General features: G+C 37.6%; 1 protein-coding gene across 1 annotated transcript in view; it reads left to right on the top strand.

Annotated features, from left to right (window-relative positions):
• The window catches only part of SPDYA (speedy/RINGO cell cycle regulator family member A), a 36,123-nt gene extending 17,113 nt beyond the window's left edge, over positions 1–19,010 (top strand). The window contains exons 6-8 of the mRNA XM_047782356.1: positions 9,834–10,128; positions 10,197–10,199; positions 18,807–19,010. Of these exons, the coding sequence (XP_047638312.1) occupies positions 9,834–10,128; positions 10,197–10,199; positions 18,807–18,895 (387 nt within the window). The 3' untranslated portion in view covers positions 18,896–19,010. The remainder of the gene's footprint in view (positions 1–9,833; positions 10,129–10,196; positions 10,200–18,806) is intronic.
• Positions 19,011–19,023: the final 13 nt, after the last annotated feature.

The raw sequence follows: 19,023 nt of genomic DNA, 5'->3' as shown, positions 1-19,023 counted from the left end.
TTGTACACCTATTGCCATCCTTATTTGAACATTCCGATTTTTGTCTAAGTAAATGCTTCAAGCCCCATGGAACACTCAGCTAACTGCATGGAGGGGACACTGGAGACAAGAGGCCCAGATAGGCAATGCTTACCTCATGGCTGACTGCCCACCTACTCTTAAGAGGCAGTGACTAGCACTCTAACTGCAACAACTTTAATTTAATCCATTGGACTGGAATTTCCTCAGTGGCTGGCACCAGTCTGTTAAAGAGCCAGCGAATTGGGTGGCTTAATGATGTAAGTGCAAAAGATTACAAAGTTTTAGACACCTGGAAAGCCAGTTGCATAGTGGGATTTACAGAAAAGTTTAGTCTCTCAAGGCTTTAACACTGAGAACAAGCAGATCTCTCCCCTAATTCTAGATCTATATGCCCAATTTCCTCTTTATATTTCATTATCTAATAGATACCTCAAACTTAACATGCTGAAAATTGAGTTTCTGACTCTCCTACATAGACCTCCATACTTGTTCCTCCTGCAACCTTCCACATGTTAATAACTGGGTAACTTCATCATTCTAGTTGTTCAGACCAAAAAACTGTGACCCTAGACTTATTTTTTTCACATCTATACCTTAAAGAAAGCAAGCATCCTACCATTTTTCACCACCTCCACCACTAAACCCTGCTTTGTCATCTCTTGCCTCAACTATTGTAATAACTTTCCAAGTAGTGTCCCTTTTGATCTTTCTTCCCTACAGTCTTTTCTTCATAGCAGCCAGAGTTAATCTTTTAGAAACTCAAATCATGTCTTTTCTACTCAGAAGCATCCAAAGGCTTCTCATCTCACATAGGGTAAAAGGCAGAGTCCTTATCATGGCTTTACATACATGGTCTGCCAACTCTCCTCTATTTTCACTTTATCTCCCATCTTTGTTCACTCCACTCCAGCTATGCTGGCCTTCTTGTTATTACTCAGACAGACCAAAGGCACTCCCACCTCAGGGTCTTTGCATTTGCCATTCCTCTTACCTGGATTGCTTTCCCCCTGATATTAGTATGCTTCATGTCCTAACTTCTTTCAGGACTCTGCTTAAATGTCACCTTGGAGAAACTTTTCTTACCACCCTTGAGTAATATCTCAATGGAATAAAAATTGAAGAGTCCATAAATAAGTCCTCACATTTATGTTCAATTGAGTTTTGGCAAGAGCTAAGAAAATACAATGGGGAATAGGTGTTTTTTAAACAAATTGTGCCCAAACAACTGGATGTCCATGTGCAAAAGAATGCACTTGGACCCGTACTCCATGTTATATATAAAAACTAACTCAAAATGGATCAAGACCTAAAATTTAAGAGCCAGAAACTGTAAAATTCTTAAAACATAAGGGTTATGACTTTGGATTAGTTTTCTTAGAAATAATGCCAGAAGCACAAGTAACAGTAGAAAATATAGATAAAATGGACATCATCAAATTTCAAAACTGTTCTTTAAAGGATACCACTAAGAAAGTGAAGAGAAACCCACAAAGTAGGAGAATATTTTTGTAAATCATCTACCTTATAAGGGACTTGTATCTACCTGTTCTGTAGCGCAGAGAACTATATCCAATCACTTGTGATAGAACATGATGGAAGATAATATGAAAAAAAGAATGCATATATATGTATGACTGGAGCATTGGGAACTATATCCAATCATTTATGATAGAACATGATGGAAGATAATGCGAGAAAAAGAATGTGACTGGGTCACTTTGCTGTATAGCAGAAGTTGACAGAGCATTGTAAATCAACTATAATAATTTTTAATGTAAGGAAATATAAAATACATAAAGAGCTTTTACAACTCAGTAATAGACAACTCAATTTTTTAAGACCAAAGGATCGGAATATGCATTTCTTCAAAAAATATATACAAATAGGCAAAATCAGCTCAAAAGAAACATCATTAGCCATCAGAAAAATGCAAAATCAAAACCACAAGGAGATATCACTTTATACCCAGGAGGATGGCTGTAATTGTTTAAAAAGACAGTATAACAAGTATTGGCAAGGATGTGGAGAAACTGGACCCTTCATACACTTCTGGTGGAAATGTAAAACAATGTAGTTGCTTCAGAAAACAGTTTGGCAGTTCTTCAAATGGTAAACAGAGTTACCATATTACCTAGAAGTCCTAGTTTTATACCCAAAGGAAATGAAAACTGTGTCCACACAAAAACCTGTATATGAATGTTCATAGCCTTATTCATAATAGTCAAGGCAGTAGTTGTGCAAACAACCCAAATGTCCATCAGCTAATGAATGGATAGACAGAATAGCCATACAATGATACATGACTTGGCAATTCAAATGAATGAAGTACTGATACATGGATGAACCCTGAAAACATTATGCTAAGTGAAAGAAGCCAGTCATAAGGACCACATGTTGTATGATTCCATTTATATCAAGTGTGAAGAATATCCAAAGAGACAGAAAGTAGTTGCCTGGGACTCCAGGGAAGGAGGACTGGAGTATGACTGCTCTCTCTATGGTGATAAAAATGTTTTCAAATTGACTGGGGAGTTCCCTGGTGTCTCAGCGACTTAAGGATCCAGCGTTGTCACTGCTGTAGCTCGGGTCACTGTTGTGGCGTAAGTTCAGTCCCTGACCTGGGAACTTGTGCATGCCACAGGCACAGCCAAAAAAATAAAACAATAAAGTAAAATAAAATTGACTTTGGTAATGATTGTGCAACCCCCAATATACCAAAAGCCATTAAATTGTACACTGTAAATGGGTGAATTTTATGGTATTTGAGTTATACTCAATAAAGCTGTTAAAATAACAAGTACTACATCTCACTATTACTCTGTACTTTTCCTAGTTTTCTTTGTAGCACTTAAAACACTATATAATATAGTCTATTTTACTTGTCTTGCTAATGTCTATTTCCCCCTACTAGAATGTAAATTCCAGAAAGGTCTTTATGTGGTGTTTATTGCATCTGCATTGTCTAGAACAGTGCCTGACTTGTAGTAGGTACTCGGTAAATATCACTGACTGACAAAATGAACTTAAAACTTCTGATTCTTTTTTATACCTTCATATCTATGGAAAAAACCAAGGATCTACTGTATAGCCAGGGAACTATATTCAATATCTTGTAATAACCTATAATAGAAAAGAATCTGAAAAACAATATAAAATTGAATCACTTTATGCCTGGAATATTGTTAATCAACTATGCTTCAATAAAAAATAAAATTAAAAAAACAAGCAAAACTATAAAACAGTTATTCACTGAGCTCCCTTTGCACTGCCCCTTATCCAGATATCCAGATAGGTAAGTTTTTTTTCCCCTCCTTTGGTTGTTCAAATCAGGTACATTTGAATCATGTTGGTATATAGAAAAATAAATTATCTAGTAGATTTTATCCTGCTCTCTCTCAAGTATTCATTTATGAGTAAGACTCCAAGTTCAGCGTTGTGGAAGTTTATTATAAAAAAGTATTACATCACACTTGTCCTGAAGTTTGCTTCATTATAGTAGCAAGACCTGCTGTTAGAAAGTTAGTGCTGGAGTTCCTGTCGTGGTGCAGTGGTTAACAAATCCGACTAGGAACCATGAGGTTGCGGGTTCGATCCCTGGCCTTGCTCAGTGGGTTAAGGATCTAGTGTTGCCGTGAACTGTGGTGTAGGTGGCAGACTTGGCTCGGATCCCACGTTGCTGTGGCTCTGGCGTATGCCAGCATCTATAGCTCCAATTAGACCCCTAGCCTGGAAATCTCCATATGCCGCCGGAGCGGCTCTAGAAAAGGCAAAAAGACAGGGAAAAAAAAAAAGTTAATGCCAACCCATTTTTCAGTCACGCATCCTAAAATAAACTTACGATGGTAGCTGGAAACTAGCTTACCATAATTATACATTTGCATTTTGCCTTACAAATTTATATTTTCATATAAATTAATTTCTTAATATTTCCCTTGTGGTGCAGCAGGTTAAGTATCTGTGGTCACTGCAGTGGTCTGGGTCACAGCTGTGCTGTGGGTTTGATCCCTGGCCTAGGAACTTACACATACCTCAGACATAGCCCCCCCCCAAAAAAATTATCTTCTTATCCTCACAAAAATACCTGTGAGGGTTGTAGCATTCTCATTTTATAGCTGATGAAACTGAGGACCAAGGAGGTTGAGATTTACCAAGATGATACATCAATTAAGTGGCAGAGCCAGAACTTGACTTCACATCTAATGGCTTCCCAGTGTTCTGTTTTCTCTGACATCTATCCTCCATTTCTCAAGTTGATTAGTTTAGAAAATGTGTTTATATACAAATGTATGTTGCTTTTACCCCAAGACAACAACAAAATACATATATATACACAGAGACCCCATTCTTGAAAGGCACATGCAGGCTTTCATGTGCACTGCATCCCAGGGCAAAGCAGAGATTCCATAGGAATCTGGGTGAGGCCTGCCTGTTGTTCTTAGAGGATCTCCTGGGAACACAGGGTGACTGTGGCTCATTGTGTGGGAAGGACTTTGGGGGCAGAGATCTCAGGAATAATCATCAGCCTGTGTTACTCTAGAGGTGGCCATTTTGGAAAAATCTGGCCCTACCCATGAGGGCTGAGAAGCTCCAGGCCAAACAGTAATCCAGGTGGGATCACAGTCTCGTCCATCAGCAAACAGGCTGCCTAAAGACCACCCCCAAACACATAACCACCTCTAATCTCAACCCAGAGACAAAGCCCCAACAACCAGAGGGGTAAGAATCAGCTCTGCCTACCAGTGGGCAGGCACCAGTCCCTTCCATCAGGAAGCCTACAGCAAGCCCCTGTAACACCTTCAGCCACAAGGGGGTGGACATCAGAAGCAAGACAGGCCACAACTCTATTGTCTGCAAAAAGGACACCACACCAAAAATCTATGCAAAATGAAAAGGCAGAGTATTATATATAACTCAGGGAAGGGAGCAAGAAAACAAAAACATCTAAGTGATCTGGACATTATCAACCTCCATGAAAAAGACTTTAGACTGATGATAATGAAGATGATTCAAGATATTAGAAATAAACTGGAGGCAAAGATTGATAAATTACAAGAAATATCGAGCAAAAAAATACAAGACTTAAGGATTAAGCAAGGAGAGATGCAAAATAGAATAACTGAAATAAATTCTTTAGAAACAACCAACAGCAGAATACAGGAGACGGAATAAGTGAGGTGGAGAACAGACTAGTGGAAATTATTGATGTGGGACAGAAAAGAGAAAAAAGATTGAAAAGAAATGAAAATAGTCTAAGAGAATTCTGGGACAACGTTAAACACACCAACATCTGTGTTATAGGGGTGCCAGAATGAAAAGAGAGAAAGAAAGGGCCAGAGAAAATATTTGAAGAGATAACAGCCAAAAACTTCCCTAACATGGGAAAGGAACCACTCCCTCAAATCCAGGAAGCACAATGAGTACCATATAAAATAAACCCAGGGAGGAACATCCCAAGACACATATTAATAAAATTGAGCAAAATTAAAGACAACGAGAAAATATTGAAAGCCCCTAGAAGAAAAGAAATTAACATCATAAAAGGCAACACCAATAACGTTATGGGCAGATTTTTCAGCACCAACTCTGCAGGCCAGAAGAGAGTGGCATGATATACTTATGAAAGGAAAAAATTCTCCAAACCAAGATTACTTTACCTAGCAAAGCTGTCATTCAGATTTGAAGGAGAAATCAAAAGCTTTAAAGACAAGAAAAAGCTAAGAGAATTCAGCACTACTAAACCAGCTTTACAACAAATACTAAAGGAACTTCTCTAGGTGGAAAAGGCCACAACCAGAAGCAAAAATATCACAAATGACAAGTTCACCAGTAAAGGCATACACACAGTAAAGGTAGGAAAACATCCACCCACAAATATGCTACCAAAATCAGAAATCCTGAGAAGGGGTACAAATGAAGGACCTTGGAGATGCACTTGCAATTAAGAGAAAAGAAACTTTAAAAAATCGTGTGTGTGTTTGTGTGTGTGTGTGTGTATTCCTGTATTAAAACTTCAGGGTAACTGCAAACCAAAAATCCACAATAGATACACACACAAATAAGAAAAAGCAACTCAAATGCAACACTAAAGATAGTCATCAAACCACCAAGAGAAGAAGGGAAGAAAAAAGAGCAACAAAAACAAATCCAGAACCGTTACTAATAAAATGGCAATAAGAACATACATATCAATAATTACCTTAAATGGATGAAATCCCCTCACCAAAAGACATAGGCTGGATTAATGGATAACAAAACAAGACCCATATATGTACTGTCTTCAAGAGACCCACTTCAGTTCTAGGGACACGTAAAAATTGAAAGTGAGAGAATGGAAGAAAATATTCCATGCAAACTGGAATCAAAAGAAAGCTGGAGTAGCAATACTCATTTAGGACAAAATAGACCTTAAAATAAAGAATAGTATAAGAGACAAAGGACATTACATAATGATCAAAGAATCAATCAAAGAGGAATATAGAACAATTGTAAATATATATGCACCCAATATAGGATAACCTCAATATATAAGGCAACTGCTCACAACCTTAAAAGGAGAAATTGACAATAACACAATAATAGCGGGGGCCTTTAACACCCCACTTACAGCAATGGACAGATCTTCCAGACAGAAAATCAACAAGGAAACACAGGACTTAAATGACACATTAGATCAGATGGATTTAATAGATTTTTATAGAACATTCCATCCAGAAGCATTCTTCCTGAATGCACACAGAACATTCTCTAGGATTTATCACATTCTGGGTTACAAATCAAGCCTTGGTAACATTAAGAAAATTGAAATCACATCAAGCATCTTTTCTAACCACAACACTATATGAATGGAAATCAACAATAAGGAAAAAAACTGCAAAAAACACAAGCCTGTGGAGACTAAACATGCTACTGAACAACCAATGGATCACTGAAGACATGAAAGAAGAAATTTTAAAATGCCTAGAAGCAAATGACAACAAAGAGACAACACTCCAAGAGCTATGGGATGCAGCAAAAGCAGTTCTAAGAGGAAATTAGAGCAATATAAGCCTACATCTATCATCAAGAAATATTTAATGACTGCATAGAATTGTGGAGAAGGCATTTGAGAGGGAGGTGTATGAGGGACTATTCTGGTTCGGAGGGGGCTTTCAGAACAGGTTACATGAACTAAAAGATATATCTGAGTGCTAACGTGTATATGCTGAATCCTAATATAGCATTAACAATATAACAAAATCTGAAATCTGGAATTTCTAGAAAAGCGGGACTTAGACTGGGCATTGAAGGAAAAGCAATACTAAGACAAATAAAGGGAAAAGACACAGAAAATAAAGATATAGAAATGTTGAGGGAAAATAGTAGATAAATATAAAGGAATAAGAAAATTTGATATTCTACTTCCTCACCTTGGGTATCTTTGAACCTAATTTTACATTGTCATAGAAATGCATATATTTAGAGTTAACTTTTTTTTTTTTTGGTTTTTTAGGGCCACCCCTGCAGCATATGGAAATTCCAGGGCTAGGGGTGGAAGTGGAACTGCAGCTGCTGGCCTACGTCACAGCCACAGGAATGAGGGATCCCAGCCATGTCTGCAACCTACACCACAGCTCATGGCAATGCTGGATCCTTAACCTACTGAGTGAGGCCAGGGATTGAACCCAAGTCCTCATGGATGCTAGTCGGGTTTGTTACTGCTGAGCCATAATGGAAACTCCTAGAGTTAACATCTTTATTTATTTCTGTCTTTTAAAAGATATATAACCTTATTACATGTCTTTGGTCAAAAACTTTTTCGAAGGATTTAAGAAGATTTTGTAAATTCAATACTTTAGAAATTATCATAACCAGTATTCCTTATGCATTATTTTGCGGGAGCCCCAATAACCCCATTTTCTCAGGGAATTGGGGGGGTTGTATTTTTTAATTAAAGTATAGCTGATTTACAATGTTCTGCCAATTTATGCTATACAGCAAAGTGACCCAGTCATACATATATACACATCATTTTTTAATATTATCTTCCATCATGGTCTATCCCAGGAGATTGGATCTATTTCCCTGTGCTATACAGTAGGACCTTATTGTCTATCCATTCTAAATGTAACAGTTTGCATCTGCTAACTTCAAATTCCCAGTCCATCCCACTCCCTCCCACCTCCCCCTTGGCAACCATAAGTCTGTTCTCTATGTCTGAGTCTGTTTCTGTTTTATAGATAGGTTCATTTGTGCCACATTTTGGATTCTACATATAAGTGATATCATATGGTATTTGTCTTTCTCTTTCTGACTTACTTAGAATGATAATCTCTAGTTGCATCCATGTTGTTGCAAATGGCATTATTTTCTTTCTTATGGCTGAGTAGTAAGGGGAAACTGGTTTTAATCTGGGATTTCTAAGGTTTTCATTCTTAACATCAAAAACCTTCTTTCTTCTTTTTTTCCAAACAAAATTTTACACACAGTCCCCCAAATTAGGGTTCTCTGCCTGCTCTGTCTTCCCTTAGCCCCTCCTGGGACCCCTACTGTCTGTGAAACCTAGGGCTCCTCAACAAAGTTTGAAAATTAATGGTCTGGGCAATTAATAAAGCACTGTCTAGCTCTCAAATCCTACAGTTCTCATTTACCTTGGGTCATTGATAAGTGCAACTAAACATTTTTCTTAGAAGTAACATTTAACATTCTATTTAGAAGTTTTAGACACCTGTGAGATCAGCAGGTAGGTACAATTCCCTAGTTTGTCTTCTTAAATGGCTATCATTTGCCAGATGTTTATTATATGATAAAAACTTTACATATATTTAATCTTCAGGGATGTCCTATGAGGCAGAGAGTACCCCCCAGTTTTAGATGTAAAGAAATCGAGGCTCAGAAAGTTTAAGTAACTTGTACAGCATCATACAACTAGCAAGTGGCAGAGCCAGAATAAGAAACTAAGTCTATCCTGATTCTAAAGGCAGTGTTTTATCTAACACTAGAGAACAATGGCTGAAATGTAGTGGGGAATTTAAGTACTTTCTAAATAATTCCTCATCTAATCCTTGTAACAACTCTCTAAAATAGACACAATTATTCTGTCCATACTACAGATGAGAAAACAGGAACAGAGAGGTTAAACAATTTACCTATGTTCTTATTCACTGTATTTCTTGCCACAATTGCAAACATTTTACAATTAGCCTAACATATATAGCTGGAAACTTCAATTAAATATATTATTTTCAACCCAATACATTCCAAAGTTAAAAATGATTATTGTTTTGGGCTAACTGTATTATCTTTCCCAGACTTAGAACGTCCAGAATTGAAAGACTTGGAAAGTTGCTTCAGTTCTATTTTCTGTTTGAAATAATTTAAATACTTTGTCAATTATTATCTTAAGGATCCAAGCAATGAATATATAAGTAATACTGTCTAATCTGGAGATGCTTTTTTTTTAAAACTTCAGTGACGAATTTTTAGATCTATTTTAGAGATAGCTATTCTTGAGTTACAATTTTTGTACTTAATTTTACTAAATTTTATAATTCTGGGAGTTCAATCCATGAGGATCCATGAGGATATGGGTTCAATCCCTGGCCTCACTCAGTCAGTTAAGGATCTGGCATTGCCATGAGCTATGATGTAGGTCACAGTCAGGGCTCGGATCTGGTGTTGCTGTGGCTGTGGCGCAGCCTGGCAGCTATAGCTCCGATTCAACTTCCATATGCTGTGGATGCTGCCCTAAAAAAAAAAAAGAAAGAAAGAAAGAAAGAAAAAAAAAAGAAAAGAAAATTCTGTTAAAAATTCTAAAAGAAAGCTTTCCACTTTAGGTTATGGCCATTGCTCCAACCCATTATATATGGCAACGAGAACGCTCTGTGCATCACAGTGGAGCTGTTAGAAACTACAACAGAGATGAAGTTCAATTGCCCCGGGGACCTAGTGCCACGCCAGTAGATTGTTCACTCTGTGGTAAAAAAGGAAGATATGTTAGACTGGGATTGTCTTCATCATCTTCATCCAGCGATACAGTAGAGGTGGTGGAGAAACAGTCTCAAGAATCACACAATTCATTCTCAATGGACATAATAGTTGATCCTTCTCAAGCTTATAGCTATCCTCAAGGTATGATTTAGCAATATGCCAGATTTATGCAAATTATTAGTCCAATTTATCTGTTGACCTGTATGTAGTCAGTCCTGATAGGCAGGGGTACATAATAATTTATATATTACAACCATATGGGTTATATTAGTATTGAAAGTATTCCCTTTTTCAGTTACTACTTTTTGCCTTGGTATCTATTTTGTGATAGCTTACCTGAACTAAGAAATTTGAATGTGACTTTTATTAAATTGAAACCTAATATACCGTGAATTTCAAGTATTTTAAGAACCCAAACTATTTTCTTTGAAATGTTTATTTTATTCAAAATAAGTTTTAAGAAAAAAATAAATTTACTTGTAATCTCACCATCCAGCTTTATCAGTGATTAACTATTGTTTTTTTTCTATCCACTTTTTTAAATTGGGATAAAATTCACATATAACTTTATATTAGCATAGGTTTGCAACATAATGACTTGGTATTTGTTGCAAAGGATTAACAAGTTAACATCCACCGGTACACATAGTTAAAGTATTTTCTTTCTAGAGATGAGAAATTTTAAGATACACTCTCTTCGCAACTGTCAAATATACAATATTGTTAACTACAGTCACCATGCTATACATTATATCCCCAGAACTCACTTATTACTGGAAGTTTGTACTGTCCACTATCTTCGCCAGTTCCCCGCCTCTCTCCAGCACCTCTGGCAGCCACCATTTTGTGGTATATCTATGAGTTTGGCTTTTTTTTTTTTTTTTTTTAATTTTTTGAGGAACCTCCATGCTGTTTTCCACAATGGCTGCATCCAGCACTGCACAGGGGTTCCCTTTTCTCCACGTCCTCACCAACACTTGCTATTTCTTGTTAACAGCCATTCTAACAAGTGTGAGATGATTATCTCCTTGTGGTTTTGATGTGCATTTCCCTGCTTATTATGCATTATTGCATTTCCCTCTTCACTGTGTTGAACACCTTTCACTTATCTGTTGGCCATTTGTATGTCTTCTTTGGAAAAATGTCTATTCATTTCCTCTGCCTAATTTTCAAATTGAAGTATAGTTGATTTACAATGTCGAGTTAATTTCTGTTGTATAGTAAAGTGATTCAGTTATACATATACTCTTTTCCATTATGATTTATCATAGGCTATTGACTGTAGTTCCCTATCATTCTATTTACAACAGTTTGAATCTACTAACTCAAGCTCCCACTCCATTTCCTCTGCCCCCCACCGCCTTTCCCCTTTGGCAACCACAAGTCTGTTCTCTATGTCTAAACTGTTTCTATTTCCATTGTCCATTTTTTAATTGGATTTTTTTTCAGTTGAGTTGTAGGAGTTCTTTGTATATTTCGGTTATTAAACTCTTGTCAGATACATGATTTGAAAATATTTTCTCCCATTCTATAGGTTGTCTTTTCATTTTGTTGATGGTTTCCTATAGTATACAGAAGCTTTTTAGTTTGATGTAGTCTCACTGTTTATTTTTGCTTTTGTTGTCTTTGCTTTTGATGTGAAATCCAGAAAACAATTGCCAAAGACCAATGTTAAGGATCTTATCTTCTGTTTCTCTAAGGGTTTTATGGTTTCAGGTGTTACATTCAAGTCTTTCATCCATTTTGTCTATTTTGTCTTTTCAGGGCCACACCCATGGCTTATGGGGGTTCCCAGGCTAGGAATCAAATTGGAGCTGTAGTTGCCAGCTTACACCACAGCCACAGCAACGTGAGATCTGAGCCAAGTCTGCTACCTACTACACTCAAGGCAACACCCAATCCTTAACCCACTGAGTGAGGCCAGGGATCAAACCTGTGTCCTCATGAAAGTTAGGCAGATTCATTTCCGCTGAGCCATTATGGGAACTCCTTTAATCCATTTTGAATTGATTTTTGTGTACGGTGTAAGATAGTGATCCAATTTCATTCTTTTAAGTGTGGCTGTCCAGTTTTTCCAACTCCATTTATTGAAGGGATGCTCTTTCTCCAACTATATATTTTTGGCTGCTTTATCATAAATTAACCATGTATGTGTGGGTTTATTTCTGGGCTGTCTATTCTGTTTTGTTTTTTCTTTGTTTTGTTTTTGTCTTTTTGCCTTTTCTTGAGCCGCTTCCTCAGCATATGGAGGGTCCCAGGCTAGGGGTCGAATCAGAGCCATAGCCGCTGGCCTATGCCAGAGCCACAGCAACGTGGGATCCGAGCTGTGTCTTCGACCCACACCACAGCTCACGGCAACACTGGATCCGTAACCCACTGAGCAAGGCCAGGGATCGAACCTGCAACCTCATGGTTCCTAGTCGGAGTCGTTAACCACTGAGCCACGACAGGAACTCCATAGGCTGTCTATTCTGTTCCACTGATTTTGAATTTTTTTATGCCAATACCATACTGTTTTGATGGTTAAAGATTTGTAATACTATATACTTTTCTATTTGTTTTCTCTTTTTAAAAAACAGAATCATACTATATCTCTGCTTGAGTTTTTTCACTTATCATAAAGTATTTCTGGAGTTCAACAGAATTTTTTCACTTATCTTAAAGCATTTCTGTGGCACAACAGGATTGGCAGCATCTCTGGAGGGCTGAGAGGCAGGTTCAATCCCTGGCCTAGCACAGTGGATTAAGGATCCAGTGTTGCTGCAACTGTAGCGTAGGACGCAACCGTGACTAGGAACTGATCCCTAGCCCCTGGCTCTGGAACTCTATATGCTGCAGGACAGCCAAAAAAAAAAAAAAAAAAAAAATATATATATATATATATATATATATATATATATATAGCATTTCTTTATATATATATTAAGCATTTCTTTATATATATATATATATATATATATATATATATATATTAAGCATTTCTTTATGTCATTATTTAGTCTTTGAAAACCTGATTTTTAGGAGTTCCCGTCATGGTGCAGTGGTTAACGAATCCGACTAGGAACCATGAGGTTGCGGGTTCGATCCCTGGTCTTGCTCAGTGGGTTAACGATCCGGCGTTGCCGTGAGCTGTGGTGTAGGTTGCAGACGTGGCTCGTATCCTGCATTGCTGTGGCTCTGGCGTAGGCTGGCAGCTACAGCTCCGATTCGACCCCTAGCCTGGGACCCTCCATATGCCGTGGGAGCGGCCCAAGAAATTGCAAAAAAAAAAAAAAAGAAAACCTGATTTTTTAGTTGTGACATGGTATAATACCATAATTTATTTGCATAAGTCTTTTTTGTTGGGATTTAAGTGGTTTCGAACAATGATATATTAATTTGAAAATAATCACATGAACTGGAAATACTTTGTCAACCACACCCTAATTTTCATTTAAATTATAATTTAAATATAAATTCCTCTGACATTTCTCAATTTGAAACAGAATCAGAATAACATTCTACCAGCAGTGATCCTTTTTACTTTTTTTTTTAATCTTTTTTTTTTCTATTTTATTTTATTTTATTTTGGCCTTTTTAGGGCCACACCTACAGCATATGGAAATTCCCAGGCTAGTAGCCTAATCAGAGCTGTACCACTGGCCACAGCCACAGTCACAACAACAGCAAGACGGGATCTGAGCTACATCTGCAACCTACGCCACAGCTCATGGAAATGCCGGCTCCTTAACCCACTGAGCGAGGCCAGGGATTGAATCTGAGTCCTCATGGATACTAGTCAGATTCGTTTCTGCTGAGCCACATGAGAACTCTCCTTTTTACTTCTTATAAAGCCTTTCCCCAGGTTTTCAACCATCTGAAGGTAGGACTGGCAGATGTCTTATGGTTCTCACTAATTCTGTAATAACACCCACATTATTTCAAAATTTTATGTATTTATTTTTACCTCCTCCTTATGAGATTGGCAGTGGTTACTAAAGTTTTACTAAAAGAGAAACTAGATTCTTAAGACTGTTTAACATAGGGGTCACGCCTCACATTGTTCCATTCCGTGGCCATAGTAACCACTAAACAAATTTAACTGACAGTATAGTCTCTTGTAACACCCCCAAGCATTATTTTTATTTGTTCATTCATATTTGAAGGTTTACTAGATGTTTAAAATGTCCCATGCAATATGTTAAGCATTTTATATTCATAACATCACTTAATATTCACAGCCAACTCTAAGGTAGATACTATTATCTCCACTTTGCAGATAAGGAAATAGAGGCTTAGAAAGGTTAAATGAGGAGTTCCTGTCGTGGCGCAGTGGTTAACGAATCCGACTAGGAACCATGAGGTGGCGGGTTCGGTCCCTGCCCTTGCTCAGTGGGTTAACGATCCGGCGTTGCCGTGAGCTGTGGTGTAGGTCGCAGACGTGGCTCGGATCCCGCGTTGCTGTGGCTCTGGTGTAGGCCGGTGGCTACAGCTCCGATTCAACCCCTAGCCTGGGAACCTCCATATGCCGTGGGAGCGGCCCAAGAAATAGCAACAACAACAAAAGACAAAAAAAAAAAGAAAGGTTAAATGATTTATCCAAGGTGATAGAGTGACATTTGAACCCAGGTCTATCTCTACTACAGCCTGAATTCCTAACTAATAGGCTCTATTGCTTCCTTTGATGAAATCCTGCTTTCGGTAGTGAAAATAAGCTGCCACAGAAGTCTTCCAGCAGTCTCCTAAGGACTAAGGAATTGGTGAAAGCATTAAGAATGAAGTCCCTGATGAAAGGCTGTATGGAGTGATCTGGATTCCAACCATAATCTGAACAAATATTTACAGAAAGCAGAACAGAAGCACTTATATTTTATTCAAACTAGCCCCTGTAGATATCAAGAGTAGTCACACTCTATGTTTAGGCTTTGATATTTCAGTGGGAAATCAGAAGTTCCCTGGTAGTCTTGTGGTTAAGGACACAGCATTGACACTGCTGTGGCTCTGGTTTGATACCTGGTCCAGGAACTTTCACATGCTGTGGGCACAGCCAAAGGACCTGGAGAGTAAGGGGCTCTGCCAGTCACATCAGAAAACAAGCAGATCTTTGAGGGATTTGAGATGAAAATCGGGCCACCTGATTTATGGGAGCTGTAAATGGAACTGTACTTTCATCCTGTCCCTGGATGAGAGCCCTGACACCCTGGTTTAGGATACATAGGTCCTATAGAGGAAGAAACAAGTATTACTCATTTCTGTTTTGTTCTGAGTATTAACTCAAGGTTAAATGTAAAACCTATTGTTTCAGGATGACAAAGCATAGTCAATACAAAGAAAAATTACTGATCATACATATGCTGGACCAGTAAACGTTTACATTCATTTTCCCTCAATAGGCTTAACAAGGGAGTGGGCTTAATTGGGGGATAGATGGCCAGTGTAAGGGTAACACGATACTATCAGGAACAATGATCAGTCTCTTACTGCCTCAGTAGCTTCTAATTCCCAGTAGTGGCCTCTGCCAGCAAAATTTTCTTTGTTCAGTCCATACCAGGTGGTTGAAGTCACCTAAGGTCTGTGGTTTCAGACAACTCAATTCACCATTCTCCAAGACAGACGCGAAGAGTTGACGCTCTCTTCCAGGCTTTTATGTTAAAATGCTCGCAATAGATGGTTATCAATGCTTGCATCCTTCTTTCACACACAAGCAACTTCTTGCTTTTAAAGTTAAAAAATGTTTTTCTACCTTAAAATTTTTTTCTCAAAACAATGTGTTCAACAAACAAGTTTTACATAATCATGTCTATGACATTTATTAAGGACAAAATAGTTAATTTTTGATAAGGGGGATAGATGGGGGCATTCTTTATAAATCTACATGCATCACAATCACCAATCGTGTGCTAGGTACCTTTTAAGGTAGTCTCGTTTAACACCTAGCCTCCCCAAGAAATCCTGAAGTGGCACTATGACATTCATTTTACTGATGAAGAAACAAACTCAGAAAAGTCACAGTTGCAGAGTAAAACAGCAGCAATAAAAACAGCAAGATGGGAATCCAGTATTATCTGAATAGACCGCACATTTTTTTTGTTTGTTTTTTGCCTTTTAGGGCTGCACCCATGGTATATGGAGGTTCTCAGGCTAGGGGTCTAATCGGAGTTACAGCTGCCGGCCTAGCCAAAGCCACAGCAACGCCAGATCCCAGCAGCGTCTGTGACCTACACCACAGCTCACAGCAACGCCGGATCCTTAACCACTGAGCAAGGCCAGGGATGGAACCCGCAACCTCATGGTTCTTGGTCGGATTTGTTCCCTCTGTGCCATCATGGGAACTCCAGACTGCACACTTTTATACTAACTAAATGACATTGTTTCTCTTTACCTTATGTTGTCATAAGCCTTATGACACATAGGCTAGTCCATCTGAAACACGGGTATGTATTATTATGTATTATCTGAGGAGGACTCAGATTTTAGAGTGAGGCCAAGGGAAAAAAGCAACATATCAAACCTTAGTCTTGGGTCATGTAGTCAGGCATGAGACATTCCAACTGTTATATAATCTAAAATCAAATAATTTTTCCTTAAAAAGAAATCCTCTCTGAACTTTACTTTTGTTATTATCACTGTTTCAGTCATCCCAGTTTAAAATCCTTAATGAAGATATAATCAGGGCTTATCAATTAATGATGTGATAAGGGCAGTGCTAATGATATGATCAATGCAAAAGATTACAGAATTAATTCTGTAGGGTGAGAGACATGGTAAAGGCTTCTCTAAGGAAGTAAGTTATGAGCTGGGCATTGACTGAATCCTGTTTTGCCCAGAGAAACAAGGGAAAGGGCTTCTGAACAGTGGATGAAAGTTTGAATATATATAGCTTCACTCCCTCTCCATCCAATCAACCATCAGCTTGTCTGGTCCTTCCTTCACAATATTTTTTCACATCTGCCCCCTTTCCACACCTCCTTGTTGTATATTACTACCAATCACTTCATAGCTGTATACTATGTATTACTATGAAGTTTCTGATCTAATAGTTTTTCCCTTCCTTTAAATACTCAGATACCACTAACAGACTAACTTTTAAAAAATACCTCCTTTTACATGATCATGGAAACTTTCAGAAGTTCCCTACTGACTCTGACATATAAAGTTCAAACTCAAGGTCTTCCAAAAATCCACAAGTTATGTACTAAAATTTCCCCCTAGAACAACCAAGTCAACAGATGAAACAACATCTGATCCAGTGTAGACTCTGAGCCATTGTAAATTTTACTGACCATTTATTGAGTGAAAAAGTCAGGCTCTCTGGGAGTTCCCGTGGTGGCACAATGGTAACGAACCTGACTAGCATCCATGAGGTTGTAGGTTTGATCCCTGGCTTTGATCAGTGGGTTAAGGATTCTGCATTGCTGTGGGCTGTGGTATAGGTTGCAGATGCGGCTCAGATCCCATGTTGCTGTGACTGTGGCATAGGCAGGCAGCAACAGCTCTGATTTAACCCCTAGCCTGGGAACTTCCATGTGCCGAGGGTGTGGTGTGGCCCTAAAAGACAAAAAAAAAAAAAAAAAAAAAAAGTCAGTGCCTCTGGAAGTTACTGGGAAGACAGCTTTGACTCAATCACAGATCTCTTGGAGTTTATATTATGGTAAATGAGAGCCAGACATGAACATAGAAAGTTAACTTTAGAAGAAGGCATCTGTCCCACAAGCCAGATTGTAAACATGCTTAGTATTCAGTGGAGAGATGGATAAAGGGCTTAACCTGGACTTTGATAACTATATAAATAAATGTTTATTTGCCTATGTAGTTTGGTTTTCAACTCAATATTAGAAATGGACACTGTTAGGTTTTATTCAATGCAACATCTACAAAGCACAGTGTACTGAACACAAACTTTTCTATATGAAATAGGAGAAGGCACAACCTTTCTTTGCTCTGCAGCCAACCCCTTTTCCAGGGCCTGCATTCAAAAAAGATAAATGAAGGGCAGGATTTCACTAGCAGTTAAATAGAAGAACGGGGAGTATTCATGATGGAATTTTAAAATGTGAGAGCTTCTATATGTCTAGAAATGTCATGAAAATTCTAAAGCCATTATTGTTGTATGAGTGTTCAGATATTTTATAGGAATGGTACCAGAAGACTACCCTACTTATGATTCAATCAGTTTTAGTTTTATATTTGTGTGGTTATTTAATGTCTAGCTATGCTATAAGCTGTAAAAAGGCAGAGATTTTAGATGAAATTTTTCCACATAGTGAAAAATATGTACAGTGTTACTTAGAATACATGTATTATTTTAAATACTCCTAGTCTAAGGGGTAAGTAGCATTTACCCTCCCAGGTACTACTACTTCAAAACTGTAAAACATCTATATTTAAATAATAACTATAAGCTTTTGTTAATCTGTAAAACATGGATAACCTTAAGGATGAGCTATACATATTAAATGAAAAGACATTATAAACTTCTTAAAACAATGTAAGGTAAATGTTAAATAACTGGTGCCTATGAATACTCATAAGCCCTAGTCCTACTTAATTCATATTTATAAAGTGTATCTTTCCAAACATTCGACTTCTATAACAATAGAATAATTCTGATATTCTTTCAAATTGGTTAAAATGAGGCTGAAAAGAATAAAAGAGATTCAAGAATTGTTACTTTTTTGTTATAATTTTTAAGATAGTTATATCATTCTTATCAATTTTCTCCGTTATTTACTATAACCCAGATTTGTTATTTTTTAAGATACATACAAACCATTAAAATATGTATTTAAAATACACAGGTACATAAAATTTATCTTAAAGTGCATATTTTATTTTGGTAGCCAATGACCATCAATCAAACAAAGAAAAGAAAACTAATTTCATGAAGAAAGACAAATCTATGGAGTGGTTTACAGGAAGTGAAGAATGAAATGGCTCAACTAAACCAACTTGGAATCATTAACTACAAAATGTCTAACTGCAAGACAAGTGTCAAAATGGGACATTTAAGGAGTTTTGAAATGTTACACATCTTTCTCGAGCTTTTGTTACTTTTTC

Source organism: Phacochoerus africanus, chromosome 5, assembly GCF_016906955.1.
Source record: "Phacochoerus africanus isolate WHEZ1 chromosome 5, ROS_Pafr_v1, whole genome shotgun sequence".
Classification (NCBI taxonomy): domain Eukaryota; kingdom Metazoa; phylum Chordata; class Mammalia; order Artiodactyla; family Suidae; genus Phacochoerus; species Phacochoerus africanus.
The sequence above is the reverse complement of the archived record's forward strand: the minus strand, read 5'-3'. Positions and strand labels throughout refer to the sequence as shown.